Here is a 17,709-nt window from a genome sequence, read left to right as displayed (position 1 = left end):
AAATCCAAGAAGCAAGTTGTTGTATCTAGATCTAGTACTGAAGCAGAACTTCGAGCTCTGGCTACTACTACTGCTGAGATTATCTGGATTCGTTGGCTCTTGGCTGATCTAGGCGTTTCTTGTGACTCGCCTACACTTCTTCATTGCGACAACACTGGAGCTATATAAATTTATCATGATCCAGTCAAGCGTGAACTCACAAAACACATTGATGTTGATGTATCATTCACTAGATCTCATTGTCATCAGAAGACCATTGATCTTCAATATGTGGCCCACAATGACGAGTGTGTGCCTCCCTCACTGACGCCCTCTCTCTAGCCACCATCGTCCGCCCAGGCACAGACGCGGCCCACAAGGGCGTGCGCGTCGGCGAGTGTGTTGCCTCCCTCACTGGCGCCCTCTCCCCCGTCGCCTAGTTCTCCCTCGCCGGCGCCGACGGCCCCCAGCCACCTCGGCACACACGATTGCGTCCCCCCCCCCATTGGCGATGTCTTCGGCTACCAGGACACGTGGTCCTGACTCTCCATCGTCGACGCCAGCGCGATTCCGGTCGCCCTAGTGCCCACAGCCTCTAGAGTTCCCTTCTCATCGTCCACGTCGTTCCCAGCTCCGGTCCCTGCTCCGCCAGCGCGAGTCCCAGCGTTCGCAGCAATGCCAGCAACGTTCCCGGCCTCTTCCCAGTTGTTGGTGTCTCCTTGACGGCCCGCAGCCCCCACTCTATCTTCCTTGTCGTCGTTGCACCGGCCCTCTACACCACATGCAGGCCCTGTGCCGTCGGCGCCACCTCTGCGATGCCCCCTCCCATGAGCCTTCTCTCGCCCACAGCACTCGCGGCTCTCCCGCTTGCCTGCACAGCGAGTGCGCCCTCGTCGCCAGTGGACACCACACCGATCAGATCTGGCTCCGCGGTCATCCCACCTACGCCCGCCGCTGCTTTCACACACAGCGTGCGCAACGCAGCCGCACTATCCACCACCAGCTCCCCCTACTCTGGCGCGGCACCTTACACCTCTCCCTTGACGCCCCTCCTTCGCTCCATCACAGTTCATGACCCACCCTACTGTGTGCGCATCACCCTTCACGACGGCCATCTTCTCCAGGGCACTTTCATGGCGTTTGATCAGGTCATGAACCCTGTTCTCCGTGACTGCGTCGAGCTCCACCCTCAGGAGGGCCACCACGCTACTGGACCATTAGTATTACCCAATGTCGCGCTTGTCTCCATGGCGATGGAGGCCTTATCGTCTCCTCCACCCATGCTCGCCATCAGCATGCTCGTCACTCCTAGCCCAGACCCCCTCCAGGTGGCTCTCTAGGGGTGCCTCCCTTGACTCTCTTCCCGTACCCCATGACTTCGCTGCCCTCTCCCCCTCCCACCGACTGGGTTGCTGACTCCGGTGCATCGTTCAACACCACTCTTAACCCTAGAGTTGTCTCTTTACCCCATCCTCATAGCCCCACCTTCCCTTCATCATTGTCAGTAATAGGTCGACTCTGACTGTCACCTCAGTAGGTGACACGGTCCTTCCCGAACCTTTGTACCTCAACATCCTTGTTGCCCCCAACATCATACAGAACATTCTCTCAATCTGTCGCTTCACAACTGACAATTGTTATCCTAAGGAGTTCGATCCCTGGGAGGTCACCATACGGGACCTTACCACTCGTGTTGTGGTTGTTCGATGCGACAACTCCGACCCCTTATATCCCATTCGCTTCCTCGCCCCTCCTTCCTCCGCCCACATTTCCATACCCTATGCCCTCGCCTCCACTGCCTCTACCTCCACTTGGCACCGTCATCTTGACCACGAAGTCCTCTCCAGACTCTCATCCACCTCGGCAATCCCTTGCCCTTGTGGCAATGCTACCTCGCTTTGCTACGCCTGCCAGCATGGACCTCACACGGACTTACCATTTTCTTCTTCCATGTTCCACGCTACTCGCCCCTTCAACCGCATCCACCGTCACCTTTGGACATCCCCTATTCCAAGCAACTCCGGTTTTTGTACTATCTGGTCATCCTGGATGACTTCTCTCACTACTTGTGGACCTTTCTTCTCCGACGTAAGCCTGATACCTTCAACAGTCTTTCTCACTTCTTTGTGTGGGTGTTGACTCAGTTCGGTCGCACCATCCAGGCTATTCAGCGCGATAATGGTCGAGAGATTGATAACTCCACGTCTCGCACCTTCTTTCTCTCCCATGGCGTGCAGTTGCGGATGTCGTGCCCTCACACCTCCCCTAAGAATGGCCGAGCCGAGCGCATGATTCACACCACCACCAATATGATGTGTTGCCTCCTCTTCTAGGCTTCTCTCCTCACCCGCTACAGGGCACAGGCGTTGAACACATCCACCTACATCCTCAACCGTCTTCCCTCCAAGGCGGTCCCCCATCCCACTCCGTTCTTCGCCCTCTTCGGCACTACCCCCTCCTATGAGCACCTTCGTGTCTTCGCGTGTGCCTGTTATCCCAACACGGGCCTGTGTTGCCTCCTCTTCTAGGCTTCTCTCCTCGCCCTCTGGCTCTCTCACGGGCCCGACCAGTGCACCAGCTCGATGTGAAGAATGCCTTCCTCCATGGCACTTTGACGGAGATAGTGTATTGCACTTAGCCGGTCGATTTTGTGGACCTGGCTCACCTCAACAAGGGGGTCCCGTAGAAGCTACAAGGCAAGTTTTACAGGACGGTGATTAGACCTGCTATATTGTATGGTGCATAATATTGTCCTATAAAAACACGACATGTTTCAATAGATAAGTGTTGCGAAAATGTGTATATTGCCTGCGTTATATTTATGGTCATACAATAATAGATCGAGTTTGGAACAATGATATGTGTATAGGCTACGGGTAGCACCAATGGAAGAAAAGCTTATCCAACACCGATTCAAATGGTTTAAACATTTCCAACAAAGATCTCTAGAGGCACCAATGCGTAGTGGGATCCTAAGACGCGATAGTAATGCGAAGAGAGGCAGGGGAAAGCTAAAGTTAACGTGGGAAGAGACAGTAAAAGGAGACTTAAAAGGATGGAATATACCCAAAGATTTAGCCTTGAATAGGAGCAAATGGAAAACAGCTATCTGCCTATCCATGTGTTTGAACCTTGATTTGTGGCTTTTGTTGGGTCTTAACTCTAACCTACCTCATCTTGCTTGGGGCTAAAAGGTTGTGTTGTTGTTATCAGCAACTACTTTTCCACAAGTTAGTAACAAAATCCCTTCAGTTGTTATTGAGCATATTACCATTGTGATGTGTGCTCTTAGGTAAACATGCATCATATTACATGATATTAAATCATAAATTTATTTAATGGGTATCTCCACGAACAAAAGGGGTAACGTCGAGAAAAGGTATACCAAGTCTGGATCATGTGAACCTATAGCAACCAGAAGACAAGCAGCTGCTCTTTGCCAATCAACATTGAATTCCTGTTTGCCAAAGAACAACAATTTAGAGTTGAAACAAAGATAGGCAGGTGAAACAATAAGTAACAGAAGTATGAAGAAAGACAAAATGATGCATCATTGACATCAATGTTCGCCTAGGCATTCTCAAATGCTCATAACCACTATAAAAGCAATTTTGTATGCCTCTCAATATTGTATTGCAAACCTGAAACCCATTTTTAAAAATTAACTATTAAAACCCAACAACATGTAATAACCATTAACCAGCACATGTAAAAGTAACTCCCTGTGATTCAGGAAACACCTCGATGAGAAAGATATTAATTACTACTATTAAAAATCTAAAAGTCTCCTTAGCCTAGTTTGACTTTAAGCTATTTGGCTTATAAGTTCAGAAAAGAACTACTCAATCTGGTTATTTCTGGGGTTATTTGTTAAATGTGCACTTTGAGCATTATACATAGAGAAACTAAATAAAGTATTAGATAAAATACTGCACTCCATGCTACGATTAAATCTTGAAGATTCAACCTAATTCGCATAATTGTGAAGTTTGACAAGTCAAACTATATGCCCTCAACAGTTTTAAAGTATCTAACAGCCAGATAAACCCCAACTTCAGCCTCAGCATTGGCTCGGGCACCGCTGGGACAGCAGCAGCGACAGCCCAGGGCGACTTCTCTGTCCCAACAACCAGATCTGGCAGTCTCAGGACTGGATCTGTGCAGTGCACAGGCGTGTCACGCCTAGGGTTCGGCGCTGGGCAGGGGCCATGGCGGCGGCGGTTAAGGGCGCCAGAACCGGTGCCCTAGTGGCCGAATCCGGGGGGGAGCAGGGGGCAGCGTATGGTGGTGGGCAATGCGGCTAGGAATGTAGTGTCTGTCTGCACAGGCCGACGACGACGACATCCGGTGGCACAGCTGGGGATGCCGACGGTGGCTACGACGTGCGGCGGTGTTGCATGTGCGACAGGGTCAAGTTCGGCTCCTATGGGGCGGCAGGACAAGGACAATGACGACGACGGTGGTGGCAGACAAGGGGTGGTCAGCATCATGGCTCAACGTTTGTGGTAGGGACACCTTGCACAAAAGCCTTGGCGACGATGAAGCCTGTAGATGCCACTTTCCCTATTGAGGGTGTCGTGCTTATTCCCCTCTAGCATTGTCTTTCAAGGCTAAAAACCCAATCCACTCTTTGGACAAGTGACGGTGACGCTATTGGCAGTGTGCTCTTCCTGAAGGCGTCATTGTTGGAAATCCGCCTTCTTGGTACTTGGTTCACATGTGGAGGTGGGTCTTGCGGCATGAAGTTGGAGCTGCTGCTTCAAGGGATGTGGCTCAACAACAGGGTGAACCTTCCACTGCATGTGAGGTTTGGCAGCCGCGGGGGTGGGGTGTTGCTTCGAGATAGGAAGTCGTAACTACTCTTCATGACTAATTCATCAGTCTAATGTTAATACATAGAAAAATCATTGACAGTATCAGATACCTTTGAGGTAACAATCTCAGCAGTTGCAATCTTCGCGATTTTCCGGAGGAACTCGCTCTCGGCGTCAGAGTGATCGAGAGCCCTGACTGCAGATGCCATGACAAGAAAAACCCCAGCCATGTTGCCAAACCGCTGCATTCCACAAAACAAAAATAATTCAAGCAGACAGGTAATCAAATAAACGAACAAGCATTTTTCATATCAGAGGACCATGAACGCACCCGACGTCCGCCACGGGAGACGGTGGCGCAGCAGTCGAGGATGAGCATCGGGTTCCTGCACCCAACAAGCAACGAATTTCACGGAGCCGCTTCACACGGGAGTGAAATATACTCTAACAGGATGATGGAAGGGAACGGGCGCACGGAAGAACGGATCCTTACAACGGCGCGATGTCGCGGAGGGCAGCGAGCGCGGCGTCACGGGCGACTGGGGAGTCATCGGCGAGCGAGGCGACGAGCACCTGCACGGCCTCTAAAACGAGGAGAGAGAACCAGTGAGGAAAAGAGGCTGGAGAGCGGGCGGAGGGGAGTGAGAGGCGATGAGACGTCACCTAGGGCGGCGGCCGACGCCGCGGCGGATGAGGAGGCCATCGTTGCGGCCGACGCAGGGAGATCCGCGGCGACAGCCGAGCGAGAGAGGGGGAGACGACGACAGCTCAGAAGGGCGCGAGGCCGAGAGGCCGTGACACGATAACGATGTGAGGAGATGGTGGGGCCGTTAGGGGAGGCGGCGCTGTGCTGGCAGGGACGCGCAGCAGGAAGATGACGAGGAGAATAGGAAGGACGCGTGGAGAAGAGTTTTTTTTTTTCCTTATTGGTAGAGCTTTGGAAAAGTGCTACTCGGAACGATGCAATTGCTTTTGTAGTATTATTATTATAACAGCCATTTCCTTGGAAATTTGATATCGTCGCCAGGTTTTAGCGCTCGTGACCTGCATCAACCTTCTCCAGAGCAATTTGGACCAAGCTGCCCCTTCGTTTTGCGTTGAAGACCTCCGGTTCCCGTGACACCAAACGGATGGGGGCATGGGGCTCTATTCTTCCCCTCCTCCGCTGAAGGGCTCCATTTTCAATTCACGCCTCTTGCTAGGGTTCCTCCCGAGTTCTTGTTCTTTGTCCCCATCTCATCTATCAACGTTTGTAGCTTCTTCCCCGACATCATGGACTCGGACAAACCTTCGTTGGGCTATGGTGATTTTCTCATTGCAGCTCGGCGTGCTCGCACCGCGGCACGCAAAGCTGCTGTCGTTTTAAGTCTTGCTACGGAAGCTGTCAATGAGCACTGTGAATTTTGTTCATATTTCAGTTATTCGCTAGACAAAATTGAATTGTGAACATGTACAATGGAGAAGCATAAGTTTCAGTTAACCGAATTGAAGTGTAGTATAGGAGTAAGAGGCACATTCAGTTAAATCTGCATGTAGTCTGTAATTTCAGTTAATACATTTAGTTACCACGCCACAACATAACAGGTAACAGACACATTCAATTAACACGAACATTCATTGCACAGGCACATTCGGTTCACAGATACATTCAGTTCACATAATCACATGCACATTTGTTTCTGAAACAACACATAACTGAAAGGAAAGACAGATACATTCAGTTAACATGCGTTGAAGCTGTCTTCATGCCATAGATATTCTGAAACAAAATACAGTCGACATTCACCATTGAAGCTGTCTACATGCCATGCATCTTCTTCTTGGGAGTAAGCTTATTGACAGCTCTCCTAATTTTCCTCGGGGTGGACATCAACAAACCAACTTCAGCTGAAGAAAACACTGGTGTTGGCACCTCAGTTGGAATAGCAGCAGGTGCATCACATGAATGATCAATAGGTCTGTTGCCACTCTTGGCATAAGGCATGGTGGCATGGCTTCTCGATATGTTGCCACTCTTGGCATGAACATTCTCTAAGATATACCTTCAAAGGTCACAACACATTTAATAAATAAATGTAAAGATGTTAACAAATAAATGGCAAATTGTCTCATTGCAAGCCTGAATTCAATCATAGATGCATATAAGCTGCCAACCTCATATCTGCCTAAATCCCATAGTGACTGAAACCAGGCAGTACAAAGCGCAAGAACAAAGTATAGTCCGTGAACATCAAATTGAAATATACCTGGGGGTTCACGAGAAGGGCGTTAGGAATAAATCAGGCGCTAGTGATGCTTCCAACCTGGTATTGCCAACATCGTCAATGGTGATGGAGCAGTCTGCGTTCGTTAGCGCGGGGGGAGCCAGCGAAGGAAAATTTGCAACCTCACCGCGGATACCAGCGACGATCTCGTCGAGCGAGATGGGGGTCGGCCGAGTCAGGTGGCGGCGCCTCTATTGGCGCCGAGCCACCGGGAGCAATCGCTGCAACGGGGAAGCATGAGGGAGGAACGTGTGATCCGTTTTCATCAACGGGATATAAAGCACGGGGGTAAAAGAAGTTAACGATCGATGGGTTACGGCTGATGGCAATAGAAAGAGCTTCAGACCAGACAATACCAAAACTACAAACACAAGAGAGTTATAATACTAGAAAACCAATTACATGATTCGGGGTACTATATTTAAGAAGCTCACTGTTCCGGATACCTTAGTTCAAACAAACTCCGTGGGGGAAAGGTAGGTCTAGAACACAAAATTTGTTGGATAAATCTTCGGGATCCCCATCCCCATTTAAATTATAATTAGGACTCACTTCCTTTATTATTAATGCAAAAGTGAAAGTCGCCTATAGGGGATGAATAGACGAAATCTGAAAATTATAAACGTTGAACACATATTTTACCCGGGGTTAGAGTTAGAAATAAATAATTGTGAATCCGGAGTACGGAAGACAGTTCTTCTTGCTATGAGTTGCTAAATCAATGCGGATAATTTTGGGAGCTAACTCAAAACAATATGACCAAGAGAACTTTAGAGAGTAAGGAGAGGGAAGAAACAAATTGAATGGTGAAGATCAACACAAGTGGACAGAGCGATTTGTTTCCTGAGGTTCGATACTAAAGAACCTACTCCCATTGAGGAGGCCACAAAGGCCAGGTCTATTTCAATCATTTCTCTCTCTCAATCGGTCACTTAGATCGGTCGAGTGCTTCTTCTTAATCTCACGGGTCACTAAAATCCCGCAAGAATCACCACACAATTAGATGTCTCTTGCTTGCTTTACAAAACACTTGGAAAGTTTAGAAGGAGAAGAAGAAAGCAACCAAGCAACAAGAGCAAAAAAAAGAAACACAAATCACCCTCTCTCAAGTCACTAAATACTTTTGATCACTTGACTTGATTATGGAACTTGGAGAGGATCAAATGGCTTTGAATGTGTCTTTGGAGTGTATTCTTTGCTCTTGTATTGAATGAAGAGAGTGGGATGCTTGGATGACTTGAATGGTGGTGGTTGGGAGCTATTTATAGCCCCAACCACTATTCTAGTCGTTGGTTGACTTCTCTGTCGAAGGGCACACCGACAGTCTGGTGGTGCACCGGACACAGTATTGTTCACTGTTCAGTGTGTGCCACGTCAGCCGACAGTTGGGGTTTGGAGCTATTGATCGTTGAAAACTTTTTTTCTTTTTGGTGCACCGGACAGTCCGGTGCGACCTGACGTCGCAGATTGTCTTCTGACTTCTGACGCTTCAAACTGCGGTCGCAGTCCCGCAGTCGACCGTTGCTCTGAGGGCTCACCGGACATAGCACACCGAACAGTTCGCTGATTTTTAGTGGACGAGCGCCAGAATTCCCGAGAGCGGTCAGTTCGCAAGGTGCTCCAGTTAGGGCACCGGACACTGTCTGGTGCACACCGGACAATCTGTTGTGTCACTGGCTGCAGCAAGTCTGTTTTGCTCCAAACTTGTAGAATTGCCCCCGAGGTCATTTTCTTTGTATGTGTGTGTGAACATTAAGCACATGAGAAAATATCGACTAGACAAACTAGTTAGTCCATATGGTTTGTGATGTACGTCGTTCATCAAAAACCAAAATCGATTATGGGAAATGTTGAGGCCATTTTCCTTCCAAAAAGATTGTCACTTATACACATTGTCAGATGTAAGAAATCATTATGTTTACATCGAAATAAACACATTTGTACAAACAGTGATCTCTCGACAAATTAATTATTTATTTTTATTATTAACTATTACACGAAAACATCATCACATACAAGTTTAACGGGTCCCCGCAAAGAACGGGGATGGAAAATAATTCCATGTCTCTGTCCCCATTTACCCAGTGAGGGGAAAAATCCCGTTTACATTCTCGTGGGAGAATAAATTTTCCCATCCTCATCCCCTAGTGGAAGAATTCCCTGCCAAGGATTGGGGATCGAGGCCCCATTGTCAAACCTAGGCATGGAGAGGTGGGGAAGGGGCACATCGGAAGCGAAGCCGTCGGGGTTGAAGGGGGAGCAAGGGCTAAGGTTAATGCCTACGTGAGGGAGACAAGTAGCGGATGGAAGATGTGCATTTTTTACTAGTAGATGTTAACAAGCAAAGTGCTTGTTATACTTGAGTATAGAGTATAAACACAAACATATTATCATTTATACTTGAGTATAAAGTATAAAACACGAACATATGTGTGCTATGTAGGGGTGGTAATAGACTCTAAATTTTACACTGTAAAATTCAAGAATCGGGTCGGATTAGAATCGGGCACTATTTCTATTCATTTTTGAAACTAAGTTTAATTAAGGGCTCAAACGATTTGTGAAGATGCATTTGGATCATGATCCATTATCACCCCTAGAGAAAGGATGAAAAATGACAATTATATATTTGTCATCAATACATGCAGAGCATAGAAAATATAGGGATATTTCTATCATATCAGAACAACTACATGGCTACTATATAAAGCATTGATTGTCACTATCTGTCGGGGACCATAATTAGGGGTACCCTCAAGACGCCTAATTCTCAGATGGTAACCCCCATCAGCATAAAGCTGCAGAGGCCTGATGGGTGCGATTAAGTCAGGGATCAGTCCATACGAGCGACTCGATCACGCCTCGCCCGAGCCTAGCCTCGGACAAGGGCAGCCGACCCCAAGGGATTTCCGTCTCGCCCGAGGCCCCCCTCCAACGGCGGACACATCTCCGGCTCGCCCGAGGCCTTGCCTTCGCTAAGAAGCAACCCTGACTAAATCGCCGCGCCGACCGACCGAGTCGCAGGAGCATTTAACGCAAAGGTGGCCTGACACCTTTATCCTGACGCGCGCCCCCGGCAGAGCCGAAGTGACCGCCGTCACTTCGCCGCTCCACTGACCGGCCTGACAAAAGGACAGCGCCGCCTGCGCCACTCCGACTGCAGTGCCACTTGACAGAGTGAGACTGACAGGCAGTCAGGCCCTGCCGAAGGCACCATAGGAAACTCCGCTCCGCCCGACCCAGGGCTCGGACTCGGGCTAAGTCCCGGAAGACGGCGAACTCCGCTCCGCCCGACCCAGGGCTCGGACTCGGGCTAAGCCCCGGAAGACGGCGAACTTCGCTCCGCCCGACCCAGGGCTCGGACTCGGGCTAAGCCCCAGAAGACGACGAACTCCGCTTCGCCCGACCCCAGGGCTCGGACTCCGCCCTGGCCTCTGCCGAATGACCTCCGCCTCGCCCGACCCAGGGGCTCGGACTCGGCCTCGGCCACGGAAGACAGACTCGACCCCGGCTTCGGAGGAGCCTCCACGACACCCAACCTAGGGCGCAGGCCAGCCACGTCAACAGGAAGCGCCATCATCACCCTACCCCGAGCCGACTCGGGCCGCAGAGAACAAGACTGGTGTCCCATCTGGCTAGCTCCGCCAAATAGGCAATGATGGCGCCCTGCAAGCTCTGTGACGACGGTGGCTCTCAGCTCTCTTACGGAAGCAGGAGGACGTCAGCAAGGACTCGACCGCTCCGACAGTTGTCCCTCCGCCAGGCTCCGCCACTCCTCCGACAGCCACGACACCACACCAGCTGGGTGCCAAAATCTCTCCGGCTGCCACATTGGCATGTACTTAGGGCACTAGCTCTCCCCCGCTAGACACGTAGCACTCCGCTACACCCCCATTGTACACCTGGATCCTCTCCTTACGTCTATAAAAGGAAGGACCAGGGCCTTCTTAGAGAAGGTTGGCCGCGTGGGGACGAGGACGGGACATGCGCTCTCTTGGGGCCGCTCGCTTCCCTCACCCGCGTGGACGCTTGTAACCCCCTACTGCAAGCGCACCCGACCTAGGCGCGGGACGAACACGAAGGCCGCGGGATTTCCACCTCTCTCACGCCCGTCTCCGGCCACCTCGCTTCCCCCCTTTGCGCTCGCCCACGCGCTCGACCCATCTGGGCTGGGGCACGCGGCACACTCACTCGTCGGCTTAGGGACCCCCCGGTCTCGAAACGCCGACAGTTGGCGCGCCAGGTAGGGGCCTGCTGCGTGTTGACGAACAGCTTCCCGTCAAGCTCCAGATGGGCAGTCTCCAGCAACCTCTCCGACCCGGGACGGTGCTCCGTTTCGGGAGTCTTGAGTTCATGTCCTTCGACGGCAGCCACGACATGATACTCCTTCCACCGCCGCGCGACAACGACAATGGCGGCCGACAACCCGCTCACCGGCGGCGGAATCGACGACATCTTCCCCGCGTGGTGGAAGAACAACATTCGAGCTCGCCTCGTCCTCTCCCCCGCCAACGGAGGAGGAGGCGAGGCAACCAAGGCCAGGCGGGAGGCCACGCTTCGTCGGCTGTCAAGCGAGTCGACGTCCCCAGCGCCCCAACGGGGGGCGCGTCGGGCGTCGACCTCACGTTTGAGACGAAGGCGAGCGCCGTCTCCCCGCGACACGCCAATCCCGAGCAAGTGGACGACGCCAGCGCGCTCGCGGAGAGCTTGCAGGACGTCGCCCTCGTACCTGAGACGACGGTGCAATCAGTCCCCGACGTGACTATGTCGCTGCTCGTCGACCAAAAGGTACCGACCGATTCCCATCCCACGTCATTTCGACTCAGCCTCAACCCGCCTAGCGACCTTGCTTTGGCGGGCGCTCTCGTAGAGGCGAGTGCAACCCCTCTGGGGTTTCGCATGCGGTCGCCTTGGGACCGGCTGACGGACGTCTCGACCTACGGGCCCTCTGGGTCCGAGGAAGATGACGACCCCAACATCTGTTGGGATTTCTCTGGATTTGGCAACCCCAGTGCCATGCGGGACTTTATGACCGCATGTGACTACTGCCTCTCCGACTGTTCCGACGGTAGCCGCAGCCTCGACGACGAGGACTGCGGCCCAAGCCGCGAATGTTTCCACGTCGAGCTAGGGGATCCCTCCGAAGGCAACCATCTCGGCATGCCGGAGGACGGTGATCTCCCTAGGCCGGTGCCTCGCGCTGACATCCCGCGGGAGCTAGTTGTGGTCCCCGTTCCGGCGGGGGGTCACGACCCACAGCTCGAGCAAGTCCGCGGGGCGCAGGCCAGGCTCGACGAGGGAGCAGGAGCGCTTGAGCCGATCCGCCGGGACGTCGGGCAGGCATGGGCGTACCAACCCCCGGCCGGATAAATACGTCACCTGCCCCAAGGTCTCCAGCACCGCGTCGCCAACGACGTCAGGGTCAGGCCGCCACCCGCATCCAGTGGGGTCGGTCAGAACCTGGCAGCCGCAGCGATGCTCCTCCACGCGATGCCGGAGCCATCAACCACCGAGGGTCGGCGAATCCAGGGAGAGCTCAAGAATCTCCTGGAAGGCGCTGCGGTCCGACGGGCCGAGAGCTCTGCCTCCCGAAGGCGGGGATACCCCTCGGAACCTCATGCCGCGACTTCCCGATTCATGCGGGAAGCCTCGGTCTACACCGGGCGCACGCGCAACACCGCGCCTGCAGCCCCGGGCCACCTCGGCAACGAGCACCATCGTCGCGACCGTCGGGCCCACCTCGACGAAAGGGTGTGCCGAGGCTACCACCCCAGGCGTGGGGGACGCTACGACAGCGGGGAGGATCGGAGTCCCTCGCCCGAACCACCCGGTCCGCAGGCCTTCAGTCGGGCCATCCGACGGGCGCCGTTCCCGACCCGGTTCCGACCCCTGACTACTATCACAAAGTACTCGGGGGAAACGAGACCGGAACTGTGGCTCGCGGACTACCGCCTGGCCTGCCAACTGGGTGGAACGGAGACGACAACCTCATCATCCGCAACCTCCCTGTGTTCCTCTCCGACACCGCTCGCGCCTGGTTGGAGCACCCGCCTCCAGGGCAGATCTCCAACTGGGATGACTTGGTCTAAGCCTTCGCCGGCAATTTCCAGGGCACGTACGTGCGCCCCAGGAATTCCTGGGACCTCCGAAGCTGCCGACAGCAGCTGGGAGAGTCTCTCCGGGACTACATCCGGCGATTCTCGAAGCAGCGCACCGAGCTGCCCAACATCACCGACTCGGATGTCATCGGCGCGTCCTTGCCGGCACCACCTGCCGCGACCTGGTGAGCAAGTTGGGTCGCAAGACCCCCACCAGGGCGAGCGAGCTGATGGACATCGCCACCAAGTTCGCCTCTGGCCAGGAGGCGGTCGAAGCCATCTTCCGAAAGGACAAGCAGCCCCAGGGCTGCCCATCGGAAGATGCTCCCGAGGCGTCTACTCCGCGCGGTGCCAAGAAGAAAGGCAAGAAGAAGTCGCAAGCGAAACGCGACGCCGCCGACGCGGACCTTGTCGCCGCCGCCGAGTACAAGAACCCTCGGAAGCCCCCCGGAGGTGCCAACCTTTTCGACAAGATGCTTAAGGAGTCGTGCCCCTATCATCAGGGGCCCGTCAAGCACACCCTCGGGGAGTGCGTCATGCTTCGGCGCCACTTCCACAGGGTCGGGCCACCCGCAGAGGGTGGCAGGGCCCGCGACGACGACAAGAAGGAAGATCACCAAGCAGGAGAGTTCCCTGAGGTCCGCGACTGCTTCATGATCTACGGTGGGCATGCGGCGGATGCCTCGGCTCGGCATCGTAAGCAAGAGCGCCGGGAGGTCTGCTCGGTGAAGGTGGCGGCGCCAGTCTACCTAGACTGGTCCGACAAGCCCATCACCTTCGACCAAGCTGACCACCCCGACCACGTGCCGAGCCCGGGGAAATACCCGCTCGTCGTTGACCCCATCGTCGGCGACGTCAGGCTCACCAAGGTCCTGATGGACGGGGGCAGCTGCCTCAACATCATCTACGCTGAGACCCTCAGGCTCCTACGCGTCGATCTGTCCTCCGTCCGAGCAGGCGCTGCGCCCTTCCACGGGATCATTCCCGGGAAGCGCGTCCAGACCCTCGGACGACTCCACCTTCCCGTCTGCTTCGGAACGCCCTCCAACTTCCGAAGGGAGACTCTGACGTTCGAGGTGGTCGGGTTCCGAGGAACCTACCACGCGGTATTGGGGAGGCCATGCTACGCGAAGTTCATGGCCGTCCCCAACTATACCTACCTGAAACTCAAGATGTCGGGCCCCAACGGGGTCATCACCGTCGGCCCCACGTACAAACACGCATTCGAATGCGACATGGAGTGCGTGGAGTACGCCGAGGCCCTCGCCGAGTCCGAGGCCCTCATCGCCGACCTGGAAAGCCTCTCCAAAGAGGTGCCCGACGTGAAGCGCCATGCCGGCAACTTCGAGCCAGTGGAGACGGTCAAGGTCGTCCCTCTCGACCCTAGTGGCGACACCTCCAAGCAGATCCGGATCGGTTCCGGGCTCGACCCCAAATAGGAAGCAGTGCTCGTCGACTTTCTCCGCGCAAACGCCGACGCCTTTGCGTGGAGTCCCTCGGACATGCCCGGCATACCGAGGGATGTCGCCGAGCACTCGCTGGATATTCGGGCCGGAGCCTGAGCCGTCAAGCAGCCTCTACGCCGATTCGACGAGGAGAAGCGCAGAGCGATAGGCGAGGAGATCCACAAGCTAATGGCAGTATTCCATCCCGAATGGCTTGCCAACCCTGTGCTTGTGAGAAAGAAAGGGGGGAAATGGCGGATGTGTGTAGACTACACTGGTCTCAACAAAGCATGTCCGAAGGTTCCCTACCCTCTGCCTCGCATCGATCAAATCGTGGATTCCACTGCTGGGTGCGAAACCCTGTCTTTCCTCGATGCCTACTCAGGGTATCACCAAATCAGGATGAAAGAGTCCGACCAGCTCGCGACTTCTTTCATCACGCCCTTTGGCATGTACTGCTATGTCACCATGTCGTTCGGTTTGAGGAATGCGGGCGCGACGTACCAGCGGTGCATGAACCATGTGTTCGGCGAACACATCGGTCGCACGGTCGAGGCATACGTCGATGACATCGTGGTCAAGACAAGGAAAGCTTCCGACCTCCTCTCCGACCTTGAAGTGACATTCCGATGCCTCAAAGCGAAAGGCGTCAAGCTCAATCCCGAGAAGTGTGTCTTCGGGGTGCCCCGGGGCATGCTCTTGGGGTTCATCATCTCCGAGCGAGGCATCGAAGCCAACCCGGAGAAGATCGCAGCCATCACCAGCATGGGGCCCATCAAGGACTTAAAAGGCGTACAGAGGGTCATGGGATGTCTCGCGGCCCTGAGCCGCTTCATCTCACGCCTCGGCGAAAGAGGTCTGCCTCTGTACCGCCTCTTAAGGAAGGCCGAGTGTTTCGCTTGGACCCCTGAGGCCGAGGAAGCTCTCGGGAACCTGATGGCGCTCCTCACAAAGGCGCCTATCTTGGTGCCCCCAGCTGACGGAGAAGCCCTCTTGGTCTACGTCGCCGCGACCACTCAGGTGGTTAGCGCCGCGATTGTGGTCGAGAGGCAAGAAGAGGGGCATGCATTGCTCGTTCAGAGGCCAGTTTACTTCGTCAGCGAGGTACTCTCCGAGACCAAGATCCGCTACCCACAAGTCCAGAAGCTGTGTATGCAGTGATCCTGACGAGGCGGAAGTTGCGACACTACTTCGAGTCTCATCCGGTAACTGTGGTGTCATCCTTCCCCCTGGGGGAGATCATCCAGTGCCGAGAGGCCTCGGACAGGATTGCAAAGTGGGCGGTGGAAATCATGGGCGAGACAATCTCGTTCGCCCCTCGGAAGGCCATCAAGTCCCAGGTATTGGCAGACTTCGTAGCTGAATGGGTCGACACCCAGCTACCGACGGCTCCGAACCAACCGGAGCTCTGGACCATGTTTTTCGACGGGTCGCTGATGAAGACGGGAGCCGGCGCGGGCCTACTCTTCATCTCGCCCCTCGGGAAACACCTACGCTATGTGCTACGCCTCCATTTCCTGGCGTCCAACAATGTGGCTGAGTACGAGGCTCTGGTCAACGGGTTGCGGATCGCCATCGAGCTAGGGGTCAGACGCCTCAACGCCCTCGGTGACTCGCAGCTCGTCATCGACCAAGTCATGAAGAACTCCCACTGCCGCGACCCGAAGATGGAGGTCTACTGCGATGAGGTTCGGCGCCTGGAAGACAAGTTCTACGGGCTCGAGCTTAACCACATCGCTCGGCGCTACAACGAGACTGCGGACGAGCTGGCAAAAATAGCCTCGGGGCGAACGACGGTTCCCCCGGACGTCTTCTCCCGGGATCTGCATCAACCCTCCGTCAAGGTCGACGACACGCCCGAGCCCGAGGCACCCTCGGTCCAGCCCGAGGTACCCTCGGCTCAGCCCGAGGCGCCCTCAGCTCGGCCCGAGGCGCCCTCGGTTCAGCCCGAGGTACCCTCGGCCCCCGAGGGCGAGGCACTGCGCATCGAGGAGGAGCGGAGCGGGGCCACGCCTGATCGAAATTGGCAGACCCCGTACCTGCAATATCTCCGCCAAGGAGAGCTACCCCTCGACCAAGCCGAGGCTCGGCGGGTAGCGCGACGCGCCAAGTCGTTCGTCTTGCTGGGCGATGAGCAGGAGCTCTACCACCGCAGCCCCTCGGGCATCCTCCAGCGATGCATCTCCATCACCGAAGGTCAGGAACTCCTGCAAGAGATACACTCGGGGGCTTGCGGCCATCACGCAGCGCCTCGAGCTCTTGTCGGGAATGCTTTCCGACAAGGCTTCTACTGGCCTACGGCGGTGGCCGACGCCACTAGAATTGTCCGCACCTGCGAAGGGTGCCAATTCTACGCGAAGCAGACCCACCTGCCCGCTCAGGCTCTGCAGACGATACCCATCACCTGGCCCTTTGCTGTGTGGGGTCTGGACCTCGTCGGCCCCTTGCAGAAGGCGCCCGGGGGCTACACGCACCTGCTAGTCGCCATCGACAAATTCTCCAAGTGGGTCGAGGTCCGACCTCTGAACAGCATCAGGTCCGAGCAGGCGGTGGCGTTCTTCACCAACATCATCCATCGCTTCGGGGTCCCGAACTCCATCATCACCGACAACGGTACCCAGTTCACCGGCCAAAAATTCTTGGACTTCTATGAGGATCACCACATCCGGGTGGACTGGGCCGCTGTGGCTCATCCCATGTTGAATGGGCAAGTAGAGCGTGCCAACGGCATGATTCTACAAGGGCTCAAGCCTCGGATTTACAACGACCTCAACAAGTTCGGCAAGCGATGGATGAAGGAACTCCCCTCGGTGGTCTGGAGCCTGAGGACAACACCGAGCCGAGCCACGGGTTTCACGCCGTTCTTCCTGGTCTACGGGGCCGAGGCCGTCTTGCCCACTGACCTGGGATATGGCTCCCCGAGGACGAGGGCCTACAACGATCAAAGCAACCAAGCTAGCCGAGAAGACTCGCTGGACCAGCTGGAAGAGGCTCGGGACAAGGCCTTACTACACTCGGCGCGGTACCAGCAGTCCCTGCGACGCTACCACGCCCGAGGGGTCCGACCCCGAGACCTCCAGGTGGGCGACCTGGTGCTTCGGCTGCGGCA

General features: G+C 54.9%; 1 protein-coding gene and 1 long non-coding RNA gene across 5 annotated transcripts in view; both read right to left on the bottom strand.

Annotated features, from left to right (window-relative positions):
- The window catches only part of LOC103644425 (protein SHOOT GRAVITROPISM 6), an 80,237-nt gene extending 74,548 nt beyond the window's left edge, over window positions 1–5,689 (bottom strand). For 2 of the 3 annotated variants that reach the window (XM_020545050.3, XM_020545051.3), the window contains exons 1-5: window positions 5,457–5,689; window positions 5,287–5,377; window positions 5,125–5,179; window positions 4,904–5,035; window positions 3,365–3,436 (exon numbers count right to left, since the gene is read on the bottom strand). In XM_020545050.3, coding sequence (XP_020400639.1) covers window positions 3,365–3,436; window positions 4,904–5,035; window positions 5,125–5,179; window positions 5,287–5,377; window positions 5,457–5,496 — 390 coding nt within the window. In that variant the 5' untranslated portion in view covers window positions 5,497–5,689. The remainder of the gene's footprint in view (window positions 1–3,364; window positions 3,437–4,903; window positions 5,036–5,124; window positions 5,180–5,286; window positions 5,378–5,456) is intronic. The other variant, XM_020545052.3, reaches the window with a different exon arrangement.
- Window positions 5,690–6,378: 689 nt separating this feature from the next.
- LOC100278110 (uncharacterized) lies at window positions 6,379–9,779 on the bottom strand. Of its 2 annotated transcripts, XR_004852717.1 has the most exons (3): window positions 7,185–7,489; window positions 7,040–7,096; window positions 6,379–6,835 (listed from the first exon to the last, which is right to left on the bottom strand). It is a non-coding gene; the product is annotated as an uncharacterized lncRNA (long non-coding RNA). The 2 variants fall into 2 exon arrangements; XR_555360.4 differs by having other exon boundaries at window positions 7,040–9,779.
- Between the last annotated feature and the right edge of the window lie 7,930 nt (window positions 9,780–17,709).

The sequence above is a fragment of the Zea mays genome, chromosome 1, assembly GCF_902167145.1.
Source record: "Zea mays cultivar B73 chromosome 1, Zm-B73-REFERENCE-NAM-5.0, whole genome shotgun sequence".
In the NCBI taxonomy this organism is placed as follows: domain Eukaryota; kingdom Viridiplantae; phylum Streptophyta; class Magnoliopsida; order Poales; family Poaceae; genus Zea; species Zea mays.
Note: the sequence above shows the minus strand (reverse complement) of the source record. Positions and strands in the feature narration are given on the sequence as shown.